Genomic DNA, 22,124 nt, shown 5'->3' with positions numbered 1-22,124 from the left:
TGACACCCCCCCCCACCAACGCACCCCCCCCATTTGGCGTTGCACCCCCAAGTAGCGCACCCCCAGCGGCGCGGGGGCAATAAATGGTGGGGGGCACTGGGTGTCCCCGTGGGGCTGCGGGGGGCACCCTAGGGTGCTCGGGGAGGGGGGGGTGACCTCACTGGGGGTCCCCAAGCCCCCCCCATCTGGAGGACCCCAACCACCCCCCCCCCAGGGCACACAGGGCTGGGACATCCCGGTGGCAGCAAGACCAAGCTTGGGGTGCCCTGTGTGTCCCCGGGGACCCCTGGGGGACCCCCCCCACCCCCAAGATGGGTTGGCGGGGGGCCCTTACGGCCCCCCCCCCCCCAAAATCCCCCGGGAGCCTCGGCAATCGGCTCGGCCCGGCTTAGGGAGGCCGATTAGGCTCTCAGCCCGGCTTAGCCCCCCCTAATCCCCAAGTTTGCCAAGGATGAAGCCCTGATCCCCCCCTCAGCCGTTAAGCGGCTTGGGGCTGGGCAGGGTATATCAGAGGGGGAGGGCAGGGGACCACCATGTCCCCCCACCCCCCCCCAGCCCCATCACCATGTCGGGTGACGAAGAGTTTTACCTCTTCAAGAACGGGTCCTCGGTGGGACCTTGGACGGTCCCCAATATCACATCGCTCGCGCCGTGGGCGTTCTACCTGCAGACCGCCTTCATGGGCTTCGTCTTCTTGGTGGGCACCCCCCTCAACGCCATCGTCCCTGGTCGTCACCGTCAAGTACAAGAAGCTGAGGCAACCCCTCAACTACATCTTGGTGAACATCTCCTTCAGCGGCTTCATCTCCTGCATCTTCAGCGTCTTCACCGTCTTCGTCTCCAGCTCCCAGGGTTACTTCGTCTTCGGCAAGCACATGTGTTCCTTGGAGGCTTCGTGGGGGCCACCGGAGGTAGGTGGGGGTGACCACTGGGGTCTGGTGGGGCTGTGGGAGTTAGGGTGACCAAGATGGTTTGGGGGGGCTGTAGGAGCTGGGGTGACCACTGTGGTTTGGTGGGGCTGTAGGTAGGGTTGACCACCATGGTGTGGTGGGGCTGTAGGAGTTGGGGTGACCACCACGACCTGGTGGGGCTGTAGGTAGGATTGACCACCATGGTTTGGTGGGGCTGTAGGAGTTGGGGTGACCACCACGACCTGGTGGGGCTGTAGGTGGAGGTGACCACTGGGGTCTGATGGGGCTGTAGGTGTTGGGGTGACCACCATGACCTGGTGGGGCTGTAGGTAGTGTTGAACACCCGTAGTTTGGTGGGTCTGTAGGCAGAGGTGACCACCATGGTTTGGTGGGGCTGTAGGAGTTGGGGTGACCACCATGACCCGTGGGGCTGTAGGTGGAGGCGACCACCGTGGTCTGGTGGGGCCATGGGGGTTGGTGGGAGTGGTTGAGGTCCCGGTGGTGTCCCCCCCCCAGGGCTGGTGACGGGGTGGTCCTTGGCCTTCTGGCTTTCGAGCGCTACAATCGTCATCTGCAAACCCTTCGGCAACTTCCGCTTCAGCTCCAAGCACGCCCTGATGGTGGTGGTGGCCACCTGGGTCATCGGCGTCGGCGTCGCCATCCCCCCGTTCTTCGGGTGGAGCAGGTGGGGGGGGGGAGGTGGATGGTGGGCAGGGGTGGCAGGGTGCTCATCTCCAGGAGCGGCTGGTGGGGGGGGGGTCATGGGGGTGCCGGTGCGGAGCAGGATGGCAGTGCCGTGGGGGGGGTTTCGTGGGGTGCCATAGAGGTGTGGAGCAGCCCAGCATTGCTGTGGGGGTGCCACGGGGGTACCACGGGGGTGCCAGGAGGGTGCCGAGACACCCAGCAGTGCCACGGGGGTGCCACGTGGCACGGAGCGGGGGGGTGAGTGCGCGTGCCCCACAGGTACGTGCCCGAGGGGCTGCAGTGCTCCTGCGGCCCCGACTGGTACACGGTGGGCACCAAGTACAAGAGCGAGTACTACACCTGGTTCCTCTTCATCTTCTGCTTCATCGTGCCCCTCTCCCTCATCATCTTCTCCTACTCCCAGCTGCTCAGCGCCCTGCGGGCCGTGAGTCCCGGGGGCACGGCGGGCACGGGGAGCCCAGGGGCTGCGCACGCGCGTGTGCAAGGGTGGGAGGATGGCGAGGGAGGGGGGATTGAGGGAGGGAGGGAGGAGAAATGGCCAAAGGGAGGGAGGAAAAGAAGGATGGAGAGCAGAAGAGATGGAGTGGGATGGAGTGGGATGGAGGGATGGAGAGATGGAGGGGTGGGGAGATGGAGAGATGGAGAGAGAGATGGATGGAGGGGTGGAGGGATGGGGAGATGGAGGGTTGGCTGGAGGGATGGAGGGAAGGATGGATAGCGGGATGGAGGTACGAAGGGCTGCTCGGACAGGAGTGAGGCAGGAGGGCAGGCAGGAGGTCCGGCCAGGGGTCGCGGTGGGACCTGACCCCCTGCTTTGGGCGCAGGTGGCCGCGCAGCAGCAGGAGTCGGCCACGACGCAGAAGGCGGAGCGGGAGGTGTCCCGCATGGTGGTGGTGATGGTGGGCTCCTTCTGCCTCTGCTACGTGCCCTACGCGGCCCTGGCCATGTATATGGTGAACAACCGGAACCACGGCCTCGACCTGCGCCTGGTCACCATCCCTGCCTTCTTCTCCAAGAGCGCCTGCGTCTACAACCCCATCATTTACTGCTTCATGAACAAACAGGTGCCCCTGGGGACACCCCGGGACATCTGGGTGATGGGGACATCCTGGGGTCACCCAGGCGGCCGGGACATCCTGGGGACACCCAGGCAAATGGGGACATACACGGACACCCAGGCGATGGGAACATCCAGGGGTGCCCGAGCACACCTGGGGACTAAGGATGTCCGGGGACACTTGGGGACCAGGGTCATTTAGGGGTGCCCAGGGACCAGGGATGATCATGGACCAGGGACTGGGCACCAAGGATGCCAACGGACTGGGGATGTGCAGAGACCGGGGACACCAGGGGACGGGGACACCCGGGGACTGAGGACACCAGGGACACCCATGGGTGCCCAAGGACATCTGGGGACCAGGGACATCCAGGGACACCCGGGCAATGGGGACATCCCAGGACACCTGGACAATGGGGACACCTGAGGACAACCCGGGCAACGGGGACACCCCCAGGGTGCCCAAGGACATCTGGGGACCGGGGACACTTGGGGACCAGGGACATCCAGGGATGCCCAGGGACGAGGGACACCTGGTGCCAACAGAGTGGGGGACATCCCAGGAGCGGGGACAGCTGGGGATGAGGGAGACCCAGTGACACCCAGGGACTGGGATGCCTGGGGACACTTGGGGACACCTGGGAATGCCCAGAGCCATCTTCCAGGGCAGGGGGGGTACCATTTTCCCAGGGACAGGAGATGGGAGTCAGCGTGGCATCAGGGATGGGAAGACAGTCCCAGGGATGGGGGACAGGGAAGGGGGACAGGGGACACGCGGGACCCCCCCGGGGCTGAGCCGGCCGCGTTCCCATCCCCGTAGTTCCGCGCCTGCATCATGGAGACGGTCTGCGGGAAGCCCATGACGGACGACTCGGACATCTCCAGCTCGGCCCAGAGGACGGAGGTCTCATCCGTCTCCTCCAGCCAGGTCAGCCCCAGCTGAGGAGTCACCAGCGCCTGCCCCGGCTCCAGGACCCCCCGGCTGTCCTCGCTATGGGGCTGGGGCTGCCTTGGGGGTCCGGGGCCCGCCCCCTCGGCCAGCCTAGGATGTAGGCGCGGGTGGGACAATAAACCACCGCCGCGGTCTGAACGCAACGCCAAGCCCGTCTGCGCGTCGGTGGCCCCACGGTGGGGGTGGGGACGGGGGGGATTCCGTGGGTGGCTCAGCCCCACGGCTGTGGGACAGGATGGATACCAGCACAGGACCCTGCCCGCTCGTCCTGCTCGGGACCCACAAGCGGTGGTGGGGCGGGGAGGTGGGGTGCTGCCCTCTCCCACCACCCATGGGGTTGGGGAGGTGCTGAGCCCCCCCATCTGTGGGGCTGGGGTGGAGCTGGGGGCCTCATCCCAGGGGCTGGATCCCATCTATGGGGCTAACATTGAGCTGAGCCCCCAATCCATGGGGCTGGGGTGGTTCTGAGCCCCATCCGTGGGGCTGAGCCCCCACCCATGGGGCTGGGCTGGATCCCATCCGTGGGGTCAGGGTTGTGCAGAGCCCCCATCTATGGGGTTGGAGTGGTGCTGAGCTCCTCTCCACGGGGCTGGAGCGGTGCGGGAGCCCAGTTGTGGGGCTGGGACGGTGCTGAGCCCCCCATCTATGGGGCAGGGGTGGGGCTGAGCCCCCTATGCATGGGGCTGGGGCAGGGCAGAGCCCCCCACCCAGGAGCAGCGGGGACAAGCGTGCAGGACTCGCCCAGGACCCACATCAGCCCCACATCCCCTCCCCCAGCCCCACACCCCAACCTCCCCGAGGGCGCAGGGTGCCCATGCCCGGTTTGGGGCGCGACTTGGGGGGGGTCAGAAGGGGCCTGGCCGAGCCCCCCAGAGCCCTGATCCGGGGATGCCCCATTTTGGGGTGGGGGGGCCACAGGGGCTGCGTCAGCCCTCCCCGGGACACGTAAACACTTCCAAATTAAGTTATCCCCGTCCTGAGCGAGCGGGGGCCGATCCGGCCAGCACCGCGCTGCGCGAGCCGGAGGAGGCGGGGGGGTCACACACACCCCTCCCCCAGCCCTCACCCGCATCGTATCTTTTTTGGGGGGAAAACGGGAGCGATTCTGTCACCGCGCAACGAAACCCCGACGCAGCTTAATGGGGTGAATGTAAACGGGTTTATTGAGCCACAGAATCTTCCGGCACGGCTGCGAAGCTCCGTTTACACCAGAAGGACAAAAATTAAATCATCCCGAGAGGAGAAATACCGGAGGAATAAACACGGGGGGGGGGGGGACACACGACACACACAACAACAGGGGAACGCGGGGGCGAACCCCACGCCGGCAAACAAAATTAGTGTCTGAAGTCGTTAACGCCGAGGAGCCGCACGCTCGTCGTTTCAAAGTCCTTCTGGGTGGAGAAAGCCGAGCGTGCCGGAGCATGCCGGAGCTGGCCAGGGGTTTGATGTTGGGGGGGGGAAGCAACCGGGGCCCGATGGTGCTGCGTTGGTGAGTCTTTCCCGGCGTTCCCCACTGGCCAAATCCGAGAGCCCCGAGCGGGGAAGGGGGGGGACGAGCGCCGAAGGCACGTTCACCGCACGGATCTCGTATAGGATTATCTGATTCACCATCGAGTTATATCAAAAGTGTTACTTTAAGAAAAGTACATGAAATACGAGGAGTATATATAGGTTATAGTCCGCGCTTTTAACCCTTGGAGACCGATTTAAGGGAGAAGCCGGGGTTTTGGTTTTTTTTTTTTGTTGTTTCCCCGGCGTGGGCGGCCGGCACCAACCTCTGCGTGACGCCGCCGGAGGAGGATCCACGTTGCTGCTGGTCGGCCGAGCGCGCGGGGACGAGGCGAGCGGGCTGCGAGAGGGAAGCGAGACGTCCCTGGGCGAAGCGGGGAACGCAGGGTTACAAAAAAATTTAAAATAATAAAAATAATAAAAATAGAATATTAATAATAATCGAGAAAGAATAACTTCATGCTATGGGTACGATGGGAGTGCGGTGAGCATCTCCCCCCATGCCCGGCTGGGTGCCGGCCCCGCCGTTCCTCCTTTGCAGCGTTTTTGGGTGGATTAAAGGCACTTTGAGCGACGCCCGGGGCTGCAGAAGCGGGAAAGCATTTTGACGGGGAGGGGACCGACACCATCAGCCTGTATTGCCATTGGTTTTCCTGCACCCATGCAGCTCTGCTTAATTAAGGGGCTCGTTAATTGGGCTGGCGGAGGGAGTGAAGCACGTGGAATGGCCCCGCACCCGTTTCTGGTTACGAAGCACCCGCTGGCACTCGCCTGACTCGGAGCCTCGCCGTTGTTTCAGAGAGGGGTTTGCAAATCCAGCTCCTCCCGGAGAACCGGGAAAAGTGCGGGCAGACCGGGCAAGGGCTGCCTGCAAATCCTGCCAGAGCCGCGGGCAAGGGCTGCCTGCAAATCCCGGTGGAGCCAGAGGCGAGGAGCCGAATACGACTCCCTCCGGGCCAGATGAACCGTGTTTGGATTTGCAAAGCCCGGTCTAAAACAAGCATGACTCACCTCTGGTTTTATTTTTCCTTTTGGCCCTATTGTTCTCTGGCTTGTTCTAGGGGTTTTTTTCCTTGATTATTTTATTTTAAAAGACCGTAGCTGAGTACATACCAACAAATCAAAGGGGAGAGAGGGAGGCAGGGCGAGGGGGGAACCGTTACCGTTGCTCTACCCTTAGCTTGTCAGGATACGTGTTTCTTCACTTCACGTGGAATCAAAACAAATACAAAAATAAACAGAACTCGTTAAGACCATAAAACAATGTGTAAATCTAAAAAAAAAAAAAAAAAAAAAAGACACAACCCACGAAGTGTCGTAGTAAGAGTTGGTTTTCAGAACAGCAAGTCCCCATCCCTTTGGGAAGAAGGAAGAAAAAAAAAAGGACGGGAAGAGATATTTTTTTTGTTTCACCTCATCGCCTGAAATAACAGTCTCAGTAGCGAAAAATGTTTCTTACGATAATCCCAGAAACTGTAAAAAATAAATTATTTAAGAAACGGCTTTCTCTGTACAGCTCTTAAAATTCATCGTGTCGCACCAAGGCCTCCCCGAAGTCTGTGGCCTGACTCCCCACAAACAAGTCGTACTTCTCCACGATCTCCTCTTTGGTCAGCTTGCCGTCCTGCAAGAGACATAAATTCCGATTATTTACCCCACAGTGGCTCTGTTCCTCCCTCCCCAGCTCCCCAAAATCCCACTCAACCCCTCCGAGGGATGGAGGGCGCTGCCCCAGGGGAGCCGAACCGCTGCGGGGAGCGCGCGCCCAGGCAACTCTTAATTAGATAGCTTAATGAAGGCGCTTGCCAAGCCATTTCAAAGGGCTTTAGCCTTATCATTGGGGAAAGGAAGGCCTCTGAGCTGTGAAGTCGAGGGCCGCGGGCCCAGCTCCGGCAGAGATTGCGGGGTGGGGGGACGGGGACATCCTCGCCGGGCCCCCCCGGGGAGGGGAGGTGCCGTCCCCACCTTGTTCTGGTCGGATTCGTAGACGAGGTGCCGCGCTTCCGCCTCGGCATGGTCGTAATCCGAAGGAAGGATCCAATCTTTGGTTTCCTCCTTGTCCATTTTGCCGTCGCGGTTCTTGTCTCTGAATTCCACGAATTGCTCCCTCTCTGTTTTCACCCACTCAGGCTCGTCGGCGTCCCCGTCGTGGCTGTACATGTCACCTGGAAGGCACAGCGGCGGGCTGAACACCCCTCCACCAGATCCATCCCGAAGGAAAAACCACCGGCGGGACACACATTGTCTTGGTTTCGGCTGGGATAGGGGGGCTAGCACCCCTCTGCCATCCCACGGGAGCACAGGTCGCGCCCGGTTAGACCTCAGTATCAGCACACAGGCTGCTGCTTTCAAGGGGAAAACAAGACCCCTGTGTGCCCACAGGGGCTCCCCCTTTCCATCTTTGAGGACCGCCTTTAAGCCTCTTTATTTCCCTAAATTCACCTCCAAAATCTTAAAGCGCTGCTTGAAATGGGTTTGGAGAAGCAAGGCAGCGTTTCTCCTGACATGTTTTGGAGTCAGAGGCACTTCTCGCTGCCCCTCTCCCCTGCCGAAGCTTTCCATTTCAGATAAGGGGTGTTAAAAAGGGCAGCTGTTCAGCGTCCCGCCGCTGCCAAGGGAGGAGGCAAGGACGGGCAGCCCCCGCCGCGTTAAAGAGCGGACAAGCCCGGATTTTGAGCAGATGCTCCCTTCCCTCTGGGGGTCTGGAAGTTGCTCTTCCCACCCAAACACCCAGCGTCTGTCACCGGTTTGGGATTTAACCCAGAAATCCCACAGCGAGCACAGAGGAGCGGGGCAGGTCTAAAGTTAGGAAGTTAAGAGAGATAATAAAATTCCAGGAGGGGGAGGGACGGGAAAGCACATGCTGGCAGCTGCTCCCGCCGGACACGGTGAGGAGGGAACGCGGCGGCAGAGCCAAGGCGCCGGTGTCTCACCTATGTATTCCTCCAGATCAATGTAGCCGTCCCCGTTCTTGTCGATGTCCTCCATGGTTTCCTGCAAGGAGGAAAGAGCGGTTAGCTGGACTCAGAGCAATTCCCCCTGGCAGTGACCCCTTTACTGGGGCTGATCCAGTCCCGTGCCAGCGCCAGCAAGCAACGAGGATAACATCTGCACGTTAAGAAACCCCCAAAAGCCATGTTTTGTGCTCCACAGCCGATCTTCTCTGCCTACAGCCACCCCGATCCACATCCGCTTGATCCACTCAAGGCCATGCTGCTGCAGGACCGTTTCTGGTGAACACCCAGACTTCCGACCCTCTCCATCCATTTCTTTGCCATAAACACCACCACCTCCTGCGAGATCACCAGTCGCAGCGGACCCACCTGCACGACTATATCTTTCATGTAATCGTACTCTTCAGGGTGCAGAAAGGCGGTGAACTCTTCCTTGGTGGCAGTCAAGTCTCCATCCTTGTCAGCCATCTTGAAGCGTCGTTCATCTCGCACCATCATTTGTTTATAATTAAACCCATCATCAGGGTCTGGGTCATCTGGGCAGAAGAAAAGAAGAGGCAGCGCCCCGGGTCAGCTCGGGCAGGGGGGAGATGCCCCATGGTCACCACCAACCCAACCCAACCTCAACTTCCTCAACCCAACCTCAACACAACCTCAACTTCCTCAACCCAACCTCAACCTCCCAACGCTTTGCCACGGCAGCCTGAATTTTAGATATCAGCGGCCGTCGTTTGTCTTCTGCACCTCCTCTGCCAGGAGGAAGAGGAGGAGGAGCTGCCAGTGGTCGTGGGATAACAGCATTCCCAGGGAAGATGCCCTGAGGAGACAAGGGTTGGGGTTTTTTTGGCCGGCACGGCCCCGGTGGCTCAGCCCAAGCTATTTCTGGAGGAGAATGTGTAAGGGGATATTGCTCCCCGCTGCCGGGGCGGCTTCAAAGCCAGCGAAACATCACCCAGCGCCCGCCGCAGTGGGAATATCTGGGCACATATGGCCACTAGATATAGCTACGCCAACAGCTATAGATAAGCTTTGGGATACCGAAGTCAGCTTTGTTTGTCAGCCTATAGAAAAATATCGATAGAGGAGGACGATAGAGGAGCCAAATCCTTGCGGGGCGAAGGTAAGCGAGAGCCAGGCCTGGTCTAAAAAAAAGGCTCCCTCCCTTCTCTGTTTACATCCAGGACAAAAGGCAGGGGATTAAGCAGCTCTATACAAGCCCCGGTTCTAGCCAACCATTAAATATAAGACGGTAAGAAGATTTTATTTTAAGTCACCTCTAGGGCACAATTAAGCCTAAAGTTTCCTATTCTATTCCCAAGCTTTCACCTCGGATAGCGGCGTATGCCGAAAGCTCGGCGAGAGCAAACAAAAGCCTCGGGATCAGCATCAGCTTGCAGGACAAGCGGAGCGAGTTGAAGTTAAAAGCAATTTCTTTTAATACTGCCATTAGCCAAGTGGCCTTAATCAGTTTCAACCAGGTGGCAAGCAGCAAAGAGCCAAGCAAGCTGACTGTTTAACAAGGGTTAAACCCAGCCAAAAACGCTTTGCATTTTAGTCCCTGACCTCGGTGGCACAAGTGAAACATTTTATAGGGCAGATTGAGGGGAGAGAGCTGGGGAATCGCTCAGGAGCTGCAGGCAGCAAAGCCACAAGCTCAACTTTTTAATCTTCCTGATATGAGCAGGAGAAACACGAGCATTTCTGGTTTCAGGACCCACCCATGGCGACAAGCGAGTCTGATGGGACTGAAGAACAACAAAAAAAAAAGCATTATTATTATTATATCCTTATTTTTAAGGAGGTTTTAAATGGAGTTTTACTTTAAGATGAAGCTCTTGGTTATTTATCACTTAATGTTCTCACTTTCCCTATGGAAAGCAGGATTTTGATCCACAGAAACAGCCTTCAGCGCTGATGCACACCGAGCTACTTTATTACAGTACTGGGTGCAACCCAGTGACTAATACAGTGCCGAAGTTTAAAAAAAAAAAAAAAGAAAAAAAAAAGAAAACAACAGCATTTCATTTTGATGACAAAAAGCAAGCATTTTTTAAATACTCAGTAGAGCAGCAACAGAGGGTGGTGCCTCGGCTCCCACGCGCCGGGAGAGGGATGTTCTTAACTTGATTAAGGGATCGGCCGGCCTCTTGGCCATGCGTCAAGCTCTCCAGAGGCATTTCCAACGCCGCTCCGGCCGGAGAGGGGAGAGAGGAGAAGGGAGGGGAGAGTCTGGTGTAAGGGACGAGAATATTTCAGCAGAAAGGAGCTGTGGAAAAGCAATTCCTGCTGAAAAAAGGAGTGCAGAGCCAAGGCATTAGGCAGGCACGGCTCTGCCGGGTAGAGCCCGGCGGCGTGGCTGCAAGAGCGGGGTCGTTGCGATCCTCCCGGCGTTCAGTAAAGACAAAAGTATGTGGAAGCAATGCTGTAATAGGCTTTATCAGTATCTGCCAAGGGCACTCAGCGTCGAGCGCCGGTCCCCGGCTCAGGCTGGCCAGATCTTCACAGCGTATCGTCAGTCATGGGGGCCAGGCGCTCCACTCTTGTACTAATTAGGCTTGAGAAATGGTTCTCTCATTAAGGTTTTGTTTGTTTGTTTGTTTGTTTTTTTAATATTCTATACCTGCAGGTCAGAAATCCCACTAGACGGACTCCAAAAAGCGTGATAAAAGCCCTCCTAGGAGCTCTTCTCCCCCTTCAAGGCTGGATTTGAATGGGCAGATAGGCTAGGCTTTCTGTGGATCTCAGTAATTATACTATTAATGGAAAAGGGAAGCTTAGCAAGACCTGCCCCAGCCCTGAGGGGGTCTGGGAAGCTTCGTAAGACCTGACGGGGTCTTGGGGGGCTGATTTCCCCAGCCACCGGCACGGCAAACTTCAATCTTCCTCGAGCTTTAACCCACTCATTTAAAAGAAGCCGTGACACAGCCCGAGGGAAGATGGATAAGCCAGAACTGAGAGGCAACAGCCTCCATACATTCTGCAGAGCATTTGACTATCTTTGGAAATATTTAGTAAATTAAACCTTATTTCATGCTTTCAAGCTGTAGCTCATCATACCATATACGTCTGTGTTCCAGGAGGCGGGAACAACTGGCAGAGGAACCGATATTTTTCTAACGTCTTAACCCCAGAAGAGCTTCTTCTTACTTCACTCCTCGGGGTGTTTAAGTCCTTACGGGGCTGCTGACCTGTCTTACGTGCCAAAATCTACAAGCTCTGGGGTCTAAAGCTACTGCCAGGACAAGTGGAGAAACTGAGATGTGCACACAGGACTTTGGAAAGCGATTAAGACTCTTCACTAACGATCTTCACAGATTTAGGAAGGGTGCAGACACCCAGAAAAGGGTGGCTTCTACAGCCACAGGTTAATCGGCATCTTTCTGCAGGTACTAAATGCTACCAGTAGCTTGAAATTCAAAAGCTAGAAGGCAAAAAAACCATTACCCCGTGTGCCTTTAATCGCATTATTGCTCACGACTGAGCTTTGAGCTAATTTTCACAATTAAGTGCATCAATAAAGCAGAGTTACAAAGCTGCGTGTTGATTGCAAACTTCACCTTTGTTTTTTTCCACATTTTTTTTTCCCCCCTTTGATTGCCCTTCATTAATGCCATCAGAAGGTAAATTCGGAGGAGACTTTTTTTTTTTTTTTTTTTTTTTTTTTAAGTCTGAGGCTTTGGGGATGAGTCGAGAGCTCCCGCTCTGCTCCATTGCACTTCTGCTTTATTGATTAGAGACCACCACCAGATTGGACACCTTGCCCCTTACCGAGGTAAGTGCCATATGTCACGTTTCTGTACTCATCCCAGGAGATAAATCCATCTTGATTCATGTCAAACTCCTGCCACTGGCGTTCGACACTGTCATACACGTATTTCTTCTGGGCCTTCTTAATCCAGGCTTTCAGCTCCCCCTCCGTCACAAACCCATCCTTATCCGTGTCTATCTTATCTACAATCATTCTATAAAAACAAAACAGCAAGTTTCAAGCGCCGGCTCCGCAAAGTTTTTATCCCAAGAGTAGAGACCTACCTAAGATGTAGCCGTAGGTGGCATTTTTATATTCCTCCCAAGAAATGAGGCCGTCCTCATTGAGGTCGTGCCCTTTCCACTGCCGCTCTACATCCTCGTATATCCAGCGCTTTTGTGCAAACTTAATCCAGTCTTTCAGCTCTTCCACAGTTACAAACCCGTCTTTGTCTTCATCTATTTTACTTACAATCTTTCTGTAGAAAATGCAGAAAAATCCAGCAAAAGTTAAGGGAAACAAAGCTCTAGTTCTACTGGGCAGAGCATTTGAACCCGTGGATGCCAGAGTGAGCAAGTCAAGGTGTTTATTACCAGGTCCCAGCATATGTGACCACACGGATAGCTCATCCTTAAAACCAACGTACGGTTTAGCTGCTGAAACACCGTCTTTCTCAGTCTGGGGCCATTCAGGTTTTGTACTCTTCAGGAAATCACACATCTTAGGGGAAAGCATTTTCTTGTCAGACCTTGGGAAATGCCCAGTCGCACGTCTTCCCACCTCGACAGCGCGCATGGAGTTAAATGCGTACAGGTACTTATGTTAAAAGTGGGAAGCCTGGCCCTGGTGAAGGGATACAAAGACCGAGCCTTGGCTTGTTTGCACGCCCAAGCCCAGCAAGGCAGAGAACACCCTCGTAGGACAGCGACGAGAAGCTGACGTCGATGTCGGATCCCACCCGAGGACGATGCCCACCCATTTACCGAGGGAGAAACCGGAGATGCGTGGTTTATAAAGCACAGTGCGAGGCCGCGTGCCTTCTTTATTTTTAGCAGCAGCTGTGAAGAAAAGCCGCTGGGAGGAATGCAGAGATCCATAGGCAGATGCACGCAAGCCTTGGGGAGGGGAAGGCAGCACGGTCAGAGGTAGCTGGGCTGTTTAATGCTCATCGTTCCTCATGTGTTACTCCTAGGAGTAGTCGTGGTGTTTGTGCGATGCAGGGCAGGCACAGCACACGCTGTGTTTCAAGCTCAGCGCTGGGAACTTTCAGTTTTGTCCTCCCCTGGCAGCGCCAGGCAATTAAAGCCAGGGACGACAGCCCAAAATATTTTGCTTGGTCAACCAGGATCATTTTTTTCCTTTTAACAGGAAGGTTCAACGTGAAACTGGTGCTGTTAAATTCAGTAATCCATAACTCAAATACAGGAATTTTAAAAGACTGTGTTTTAAATCACCACAAGAGTATTAATTCCCAGAACACTGATGCAAAGCGAAACATCAGGTGCAAACCGTCGTCAAACAGACGGGACACTGGAGCCACCCTGCACTTAGCTCTCGGGTTTTGTTGCTCTATAATTGCTTTTAAAAAGCAAAACCACAATTTCCTCTGTGGCACAAAGGATGTTCCTAAAAACAAAAGGCTGAACAGATAGCTGGGATAAGACTGGTGAAAATATTTGCATTACTTCTAGAAGAGTCTTTCAGCTCAATGCCGTACTTTACCTGTGACAGATGGCAGCTTGCAGACCGCGCACCACATTTTGGAGGCTTGAGTCATTCTACAGGCTATTTAATAGTTGCTATTTCAGGGAAACAATTCAACTTTTACATATTGCATTGCCATTCGAGAGCAGGACAGGAATACCACCATGAGAGTATGTAACACTCTTGTGTGACAAGGCACGGTACAGGTTAAAGCCTCTTGCTTTGGTTGCAAACGGTGAAACTGCAAACACAAGAGTCAAGGACTGGGCTGGTTGGAAACTCGCTTGCCAGGAAAAGTGGGCATCATCCTTCCCCGGCTTTATCACAAAGCAGCCTCCGAGGACCAGATCCCATCGGGAATTTCCCCAGCTGCTTCCCCAAGCATAAAATCTGAACCATCCCAGCCTCATTAGAAAGGTTTCTATGACACCAAACCCCACAGTGTCAGCAAAACGAAGAGGCGGCAGAGCAGACCAGCCGAGTGACAAGATTTGGGCAGTGGCAGATCTCGTACAAAACCACTTTTCATCTGTTCAGCCAGGGGTGATGAGAAATCGGCCACCAGCTGAGCTGTGAAGTGCTGCTCAGCACCCGGAGCTCAGGCATTGGCATGCTGCCGTCACAAGAATATATTGGGGAAAAAACCACCGGAATGAAGAACTGGAGCCCACATTGGGGCAACTTTTCCAGAAAAGGTTTCTAGGTGGGGCAGCAGAAGTTCAGAGGTTTAATTAAAAAACAGCTTCCCCGTTTAATTGCATTCAGGGAAAGTTAAACTCTGTCCCCACCTGGAGCCCGGGGCAAGCTTGGCACTGCTGAGGACACTTAGGCAGCTCCTAAACCTCTGCCTTCAGCTGGTTCAGCAGCTTAGTGCCGAAACCAGATGCTCACAGGCTGGTTTCCCAGGGCAGAAGCCACAAAACCCTTAAGTTTTAATAAAAAACCCCACCGTTTTGTCACACAACGCCACAGCAGCCTGTGTGGGGAGGGGGTGGCAGGGGCACCAGATGTTTTGTGATGGCTGGCAGCTGGAGTTGACAGGCTGCTTTGCTTTCCCACTCAGGCATCCTAGGGAAGCAAGGGGATCCTGTTTGCTCAGCACTATTGCCAGGAAACTCACAGAGCGTTCCCCTAATTCAGCAGCCTTTAAAGAAAAACAAGGTAGAGCACGGGACACTGTTCCAAAATCCTGGTTGTCCCAAGAAACAGGGAGGTGAGACGAGCTGTACGGAAACCAAGCCGGTAAACACAGAGCCAGAGCGCTCTCCCAGAAAACTGGGTCCTTTCAACAGCACAACAGCCATTAAAAAAAAATTTACATAATTATGCATTCATAACAAGTTTATCAAACCAATTCAGGCTCGGGAAAGTGTGAGGAGTTTGCCTCTGACTTAAAAAAAAAAAAAAAAAGAAGAAAAAAAAGAAAAAAAAAAGCTGGTTTGTGTCAAGGGCGAGAGCAGTTTGAAACAGCCTCGTTAAAACATCCGAGTGGAAACTCTTACCCCAGCCCTGCTTCCACTGCCAGCTTTTTCCAGTAGATAACTCAGCAGAACAATGAAATTAAAGCGCAGAGCCATGACAAAGCCTACGGGTCAGGAAAACAGTGCAGGGGGGAGGATCGCCGGTGCATTTTTGCTCTCTGCAGCTAGAGCTGCAGAGTCGCCTTTGCGTTCACTCCTGCTTTAGGGGGATCGAGAGATCCTCTCCAAACTACTTCCCTCGCAAAAAACCACCTGGCTTGTCTTATTTTGCAGTTTGCAGACCGACGAGGGTCTTGCTGCAATGGATGCAGCGGTCCAAAGAGTTTTTTCTAGTTTAAAGAGTCCCTGGGGAAAAAAAAAACCAAAACAAAACCAAACCAAAAAACCCAAAACACCTCACACTCCAGCCTCCAGCAAAGACTCCTTTACAGCAGACACAGCTTTGTCTTTGCCTAGCCTTTATTGAGAGCAAACTGCTGGTGGAGAGGCCCACAGCTACCTCCCACCCCAGGCAGACAACCCGGATGATCCATATGGATGCTAAAGCACGTGGGAAAGCCTGGCATCACCCTGTCCTGCAAATCCAGCTGCATCTATTCAGTTTACCTCACTCCGGGTGGCATTTCCCTCAGCACCTACACATGGTTAAACTTTCCCTTCTCATCAGGGAGCCCCATTCCCCCAAAAAACCACCACCACCCCCCCTCAATTTTCACTGTGGTCTGCAGCAATTGCTGCTCCACCGGCCGTAGCGTGGGGTTGAGATGTTCAGCTCTTGCACCAAGGACTACACTGGTGAGCAAAGCCCATCCAGGCACTGGGGCGCTGCTCTGCAGGCAGGAGGCAGAAAGCAGACAACGCCACCAGCCTGCTGCCTTCAAAAACTAGAAAAACAGACTAAGCTGAAGAGTTAACGGGCAATTTGGACCATCACGAGTCAGTCCTTCAGACCGACATCTTGAGGAACGTCCCAACAGCAAGGCCAAGCTCACCAGGGAGGTGCCAGGCGGGAGCGCAGCCCTCAAGAGTCTCTGAAAATGTCTTATCGGGGCTGCACCTCCGAAGGTTTAAGCCTTTCTAAGCCCAACGTGAACAACTGCGCTGGCAGCTGCTGCCGCATGCACAAAGGCACACGCTGTAGTGCCGAGAAGCCGAGACTGCCAGGGCCAGCGCTGACCCTCTCTGATAAACACCCTGTTCTGACATCCGCAGGTGGCAGGGGAGGAAAAGCAATGAAGCAGAAGCTAGTTTTTCAAGAGATGCTCTGTTTTCGCTAACTCGTGGCTCTACACAGCAACCAGCTGCTTCTCAACTGGGAAGACTAACGTGGCAGGAAAACGCAAGTAGTCCCCCGGGCCTTCGGCCTCCAGCGGTAACTGGAGACCAGCAAGCTCTGTTTAGCACAGTTTGAGTATGGCAAAGGGGAAAGATGCTTATTTTCATTTATTCTTTGTAGTTTTGGGGAGTAGTTGGTGCTTGGAAGCAAGCGTGCATGGTTGGAATGACTCAAGGTGACCTTGCAGGCTGAGCGCAACGTCTCCAGCAAGGAGAACTGCACACGTGTCGCCTAACTTTGTCACTACCATTTGTGTTGGTCACTAAATTTCAGCTACTGCTGCCTTAAAAATTACATTTGAAAGGCTCTGGTTGAGACTACCTCTGCCACCTGAGGTGCAAGAGAACGTACATGAAAGCCGGGGGTGACATTTATGGCCAGCACAATCCACTGTGAATTCATTCTCTCTCAATTTGATTTTTATTTTGGCTCTTTTCCTTACCCGAGTCTCTCCTTGCTCTCCTCCGGCGTGAGCTGATCAAAGGTTTTGGCCTCATCCGCACCAAGGAAAGCGTCGTGGTCGTAGTCAAAGTTCTGCGCATCATCGTGGACCTTGTCACTGAGCTGCGGGTCATGGTGAACCCGGTCCTTCTTCTCGGTGGGTTTGCTCGAGATGCAGAGCATGGAGAGAGACAGGCACAGGAGGAGCTGAGGGATGGTCATGGTGGTTCAGACGCACCTAAGGGACAGCGAGGGAAGGGGAATTTAGGAGCTCGCACTGTGACAGGAACGCCGGAGCAGCACACCGCCAGTTCCAGGGTCACAAACCAGAACTCTGACACCAAAACGGGGAGAGCTGATGAATTAATATAGATTACTTGGGCAAAATGATGAATTAATACAGATTATCTGGGAAAAGTGATCTTTGATCCCTACGGCGCTTGCAGAAACTCTTATTCACACACACCCGGAGCAGCTCCCTGTTCCCAAAGCCCTCACACGAGCCCCAGCCGAGCCCCTCCGTACGGCAGAGAGCAACAACTGTGTTTGTTGGAAGGAGAGCCTGCTCGGTGAGGAATGTGAAGGATGCATGGCAAACATGCAGGGCAGATCGCCCATTACGCAGCCCCTGCCAAGCCGGTGGCCAGCCGTGCCGGCTGCCCTCTGCTCTCACGTCCTCCTGCCCAGCTCCCTCCCCAATAAACCCTCCTTCCCAGTGAGGTAGCTTGTCCACCCGATGGCTTCAGACACTCCTCCAGGACCTCTGATACCCTGATGTGGATGGAAGCCTTGCCCACACATATTTCACCATTAATTCAAGTCCCACTAGGCTCGCTACACCCGTCTGGAACCCAATTCCAGGTGCAGGGTGGGTGACAGACGCACACGATGACAGAGACGTTCAGGACGTGGCAATTTATCACCCGGATCATCTGTCTGGCACTCACACGGTAACTCTGCGGCATCAGGGATGGTCACAGCACATGTCTGGGCTGGAAACGCCAGATAAAAACGTGAGAATTGTACAATCAAAGAGGGCTCTCGGAAGTATTCCCGATCCTTAGCTCTTTAATCTAAATTTAAATCAAGCAGTTAACATATGTATTCTTCAGCACGCCGTCCCACCTCTCCAGCAGCAGGATCAAGCTGCCTTACTCTCTCCACACAGGCAGAACTCCACCTGTGCAGTCCTGCCTGAAAAAGTTTTTAAAATTAAATTTTACCCTGTAGAAACCAGAAGTTAAAGAGTCCATGCAGCTAAAATTACTTGCAGAGGTTAGAAAGGAGCAGCAGGAGGGGAAAAAAACTTCTAATAGAATAAACCAAGGAGAGTTACCTGCCTGAAGTGTTACTCAGGAGTTGGTGAGGTCAAGGGATTCTTTTTATTTAAAATCAACCACTTCACCAATATTTGCCTAAAATGATGCAGGCAGCAGGGCAAGGAATCCACTAAACCCCCCCACCCCGTAATGCCCAACGCATTTATCCATGCAGCATTTGTGCCGTATGAATCCCTTCAGCGACAAGAGCGGGCATCAGGGCCGCTCAAAACCCTGCCTGGCACTGGGTAACATTCACTGAGCACCTCAGCTGCTCCTTCTCCGGCTCTGGAGATCTCCAGAGGCTCCTTAGCGAGCAAAGCCTTGAGCACCGTGATGACAAAGCTGGCAGGTCCAAGCTGTCCATCCCATCCCAGAAGCAGGCAGAGCGACCTCAGGGCTGAAGCGAGGCAGCAGCCGGTGAGCAAAGGAGAGAAGCCAAAACCCCGAGGAGGCGAGAGCATTGCCAGTTTTCCTGTGGAGAAAGCTGGAAACCATCGCTCTGCTGGGGCGGGGAGGGGGGAAAGCAGAAAAAAAAAGAAAGAGAGGAGTCCCACTACCATGACCGCATCCACTGACATGGGGATCTCGAAGGGAGAACGAGGGCTCTGCAGTGGGAAGGGATGAGGGATCCAGGCTGTGAATTCTGGTCTTGTGCACAGGAAATGCATAATGATCCCTCGGGCTTTTGGCCATTAATTAGTCCAAATAAAAGGGAAGTTTGGGCATAGTTTAGCTGAAGGAAAGAGACACGTGCATGCTAGAGCATCGGAAAGAATGGAAAAGGTGGAAGAGCAGCAGCTTTCCTCAACTCACAGATAATTTCTGCGGCACAAGCCATCAGCATAAACCTGTGCTACCCAGTCACAGCAGATATTCGGAGAATCTGGGTTTTGATCTGTACAAACCTGTTCCTGAGGCCACGAACCTCACAGAAGGAACCAAGATAACACTGTGACAAAAATATCCGAGTTAAGAATAAAACAGACATCGTGGAAAGCAGTAATACTCTCTTGTGGCTTTTATGACAAGGATACCTGGAACCACCCCCCTGGGAGATTCTCCCCGGGCTGGGCGACTTAACCCCTTCCCCATCTCCTCACATCTCGCTTCTCGAGACCACCACAGAAGGATTTAATTGATGCTCCTATCAGTCTCCAACCACACGGAACGAGCTTCACGGTCACCATCAGTTGGCAGGGCGAGGGGAAAGCCGCATCCTCCTGGGGACGGGAGGATGGGAAAGCAAACGAGATGAAAAGCGACACCCGCATAGCCGTTTGCAATCCAAGCTCGATCCGGGTGAAAAATCCTCAACCCCCAGGCACCTCTGATGCAATCCAGCGTGGCCATGACCTCAGCAGGAGGGGGAGGACACCCCAGGGGTTATTTAAGAGGAGCTCTATGTATATATTTACACAGAGTACCAGACTCTCGCTCACTTTGAGCACATCCCAGCACTGAGGACCTGCCTAACACAGACCAACCTCTTGCTAATCCTGGGAGCGGGCTGGACTAAAGCACGGGGTGACCTGGAACCGGTGTAAATACCACGATTTTATCTACAATGTCCATGCAAAGTGGCCATGAGGTGATTAAAAGGGACAATCTGACCTCAAACATGTATCTTGGCATCATGCCGGGTGCCAGGGAGGCGATGAGCCTTACCTCTGCGGGTAAAGATGCTGCTCTAGTGCTTGGTGGGACAAAAAACAACCCCAAAACCAACCATTATTCATAAATAATTCACATCAGTAACAGCTTCTGCCAACAGACAGCTGCTCTACCAATAGGATTGACCCCCAAATTTTCCTTGGAGCTCACAGTTTTGGGAAAAATAAGGCTTCAAACTCTATTACCTGCACCCCTCTTCTCTCCCCAGCTAGTTAAGCAAACCACAAACCGCTGTGGGAAGGGACATCATCAACAGTCTTCTGTTCTCCTAAATAAAAGGGTCTTGGCGGTGAACCGCAGGGAAGTCAGAAGCAGCAATTAGTGGTGGGGAGTTGGGAAGTATTCCCTCAAAATGGGGTCTCCTGGAACCTCGGCTGGAGGAGGAACGCGGGACTCTGGTTGGTTTTGTGATGATATTGAGGGAAGAACCTGGGATTCTGCGCTGGGTTTGGTTTTGTGGCAATTTTCAGAGCAGACCGACAGCTAGAAACCCCTTTGGAAGCACATTTCCCATCTGGGAATCCAGCTAGCCTCACAGAAAAAAGCCCCTACGGACAATATAATTCACTCAAATTTGGGAATTAAGTCTCTATTTTGGGTTTTAAGGGGATTAACCTCATTCCCCAGCGGCCTTAGGCTGACAGGCAAACCTGGTCCTTATCCACAGGTGGAAGAGCAGCGGGTCACCTCCGCAGGCCACCAACAGAGCTCCATGTTACAACGGGGTGACAGTGACAAACAGTGGCCGAGGACAAGATGCCACAATACCAAAAGGCAAGCGGACACAACTGTGCGGATAACAGAGGATTACGTCGACTATCGGGGTTGGTTTGGGTTTCGTTAACGTGCCCCTTCCGATATGCAATCGCCAGTGTTCACCCTGCTGTGTAATTAATGGCAGTGACTGAGGACTTATCGCACCGCTCCCCCAGGCCCGCGGTAGCTAAAACAAATAACGGGTGAGGAAAAAAAGCCATTAACGCCCTAAAACAAATGTTCACCAACATACGAAGAACCCGAAGGCTCGGGTTTTCGCTAACAGTTTATTAAGAGGCAGAGGGAATTGGGGGTGACGCCTCCTCGCAGCTCAGCGCCAGTGACCTCGGGTGCAGGATGCGGCCAAGGCTGGACCAGGCCTGACGCCTGCCCAGGCCGAGGGTCCGGAGCCCAGTACCGTCCCCCCCTCCCCGGGGGTGCGGTATGAGGACGGAGGCTCCTTCCCCCGGGGATGAGGCAGCCGCGGAGCTGCCGGTTTCCCAGGGATGCTGCAGGGAATCCCGACCTGCACAGGGCTGGGGGGGGGGGGGGGGGGAGGGGAGGCAAGACCCAGCGGCTGCCACACACACACCGGGGCACGGGTGCCGTTACTCAGGGAGGAACCGGGCCTGGCCGCGCATCCCCGGGCCTCACCGGCGGGGCAGCCCCACGTCAACAGGACCGGCCTGGGGGGGGGACACAGTGATGCTGCTCCCCCCCAGGTTCCCATGGCGAGCAGGCCGGGGGCTCCCGAGGCCCGGCCCAGCCGGTGCCACGTTACCGCTCACCTATAACGAGCCCGCAGAGCGGGGCCGGCCGCTGCCGCTCCCCCCTCCACCGGCCCCCGAGGGCCGCCCCCGCCACTGGTGGGGCCCAGGGCCCCCTCCCGCCCCGCTGGGCCAGGCCCGTCCCTCACCGTTACCGGGAGCCGCCGCCGCCGCCGCCCGTTCTCCTCAGCCGCTCCGCCGACCGGAAGTAGGCGCCGCGCCACGCCGCACGGCCCCCCGCTCTCCCTCCCCGCAGGCCAATCAGAGCGCGCCTCCACCTCCCCCGCCGCCACGATCGGCGTTCTGACTGGACGCCTCCACCGTCCGTCCTCCCCCTCCGCCCGCCCCCAACGCTGCCCTCCGCCCACCTCCCCGCCCCTTCGCCCCCGCCTCCCTCCGCCCGCCGCAGCCCCGCCTCCCTCCGGCGGGGACGCGGGCGCCGATTGGCCGGAAAGCGCCACGTCCTCACGCGCGCGCCGGCCGGCGGCCCCGCCCACCTGGGCGCCCCGTCGTCGTCGTCCCCCCTCCCCTCCCTCCGCCCCGCTCCTCACTGCGCACGCGCGGGTGTGGTTGGAAAGGGCGGGAAAAGGGAGGCGAGGGTGGAGGGTCGGGCGCCATTTTGAGGGGTCGAGTGGTGCGCTTCCCTCTCACCACAGCCCTTCCCCAGCCCTCCTAGCAGCCACCGCCAGGCTGCTGGGGCGCTGAGGGACCTGCCCCGTTGTCAGCAGTGGGGATGCTGTGGTCTTAGAGCGGTGCCCCCTCCTGAGAGGAGGGCCCTGCTGAGCGGCGGTTCCGTCTACGGAAGGA

General features: G+C 55.4%; 2 protein-coding genes across 4 annotated transcripts; one reads left to right on the top strand and one right to left on the bottom strand.

Moving 5' to 3' along the window:
* The first annotated feature begins 545 nt into the window (after positions 1 to 545).
* OPN1SW (opsin 1, short wave sensitive) lies at positions 546 to 3,856 on the top strand. The gene is given in 6 exon segments (XM_052788887.1): positions 546 to 724; positions 726 to 921; positions 1,428 to 1,596; positions 1,875 to 2,040; positions 2,441 to 2,680; positions 3,494 to 3,856. Coding segments are annotated over 6 exon segments (1,053 nt in total). The 5' UTR covers positions 546 to 565; the 3' UTR covers positions 3,617 to 3,856.
* A 909-nt stretch (positions 3,857 to 4,765) lies between these two features.
* CALU (calumenin) lies at positions 4,766 to 21,584 on the bottom strand. Of its 3 annotated transcripts, none has more exons than XM_052788878.1 (7): positions 21,467 to 21,584; positions 16,803 to 17,039; positions 12,124 to 12,317; positions 8,461 to 8,627; positions 8,071 to 8,131; positions 7,103 to 7,302; positions 4,766 to 6,761 (listed from the first exon to the last, which is right to left on the bottom strand). In XM_052788878.1, the coding sequence occupies exons 2-7, from the start codon at positions 17,021 to 17,023 to the stop codon at positions 6,657 to 6,659; spliced, it is 948 nt and encodes a 315-aa protein (XP_052644838.1). In that variant the 5' UTR covers positions 17,024 to 17,039; positions 21,467 to 21,584; the 3' UTR covers positions 4,766 to 6,656. The 3 variants fall into 3 exon arrangements, with proteins under 3 accessions (XP_052644838.1, XP_052644839.1, XP_052644840.1); XM_052788879.1 differs by lacking the exon at positions 12,124 to 12,317 and adding an exon at positions 11,860 to 12,053; XM_052788880.1 differs by having other exon boundaries at positions 21,473 to 21,573.
* Positions 21,585 to 22,124: the final 540 nt, after the last annotated feature.

Source organism: Harpia harpyja, chromosome 6 (genome assembly GCF_026419915.1).
Source record: "Harpia harpyja isolate bHarHar1 chromosome 6, bHarHar1 primary haplotype, whole genome shotgun sequence".
Taxonomy (NCBI): domain Eukaryota; kingdom Metazoa; phylum Chordata; class Aves; order Accipitriformes; family Accipitridae; genus Harpia; species Harpia harpyja.
Note: the sequence above shows the minus strand (reverse complement) of the source record. Positions and strands in the feature narration are given on the sequence as shown.

Coding starts and splice junctions, on each gene's coding strand:
- CALU (XM_052788878.1), bottom strand. CDS start 17,023: ATGACCATCCCTCAGCTCCTCCTGTGCCTGTCTCTCTCCATGCTCTGC. Junction 12,318..16,802: donor GAGAGCAAGGAGAGACTCGG/GTAAGGAAAAGA, acceptor CATTTTCTACAG/AAAGATTGTAAGTAAAATAG. Junction 6,762..7,102: donor ACGAATCCGACCAGAACAAG/GTGGGGACGGCA, acceptor TGTCTCTTGCAG/GACGGCAAGCTGACCAAAGA.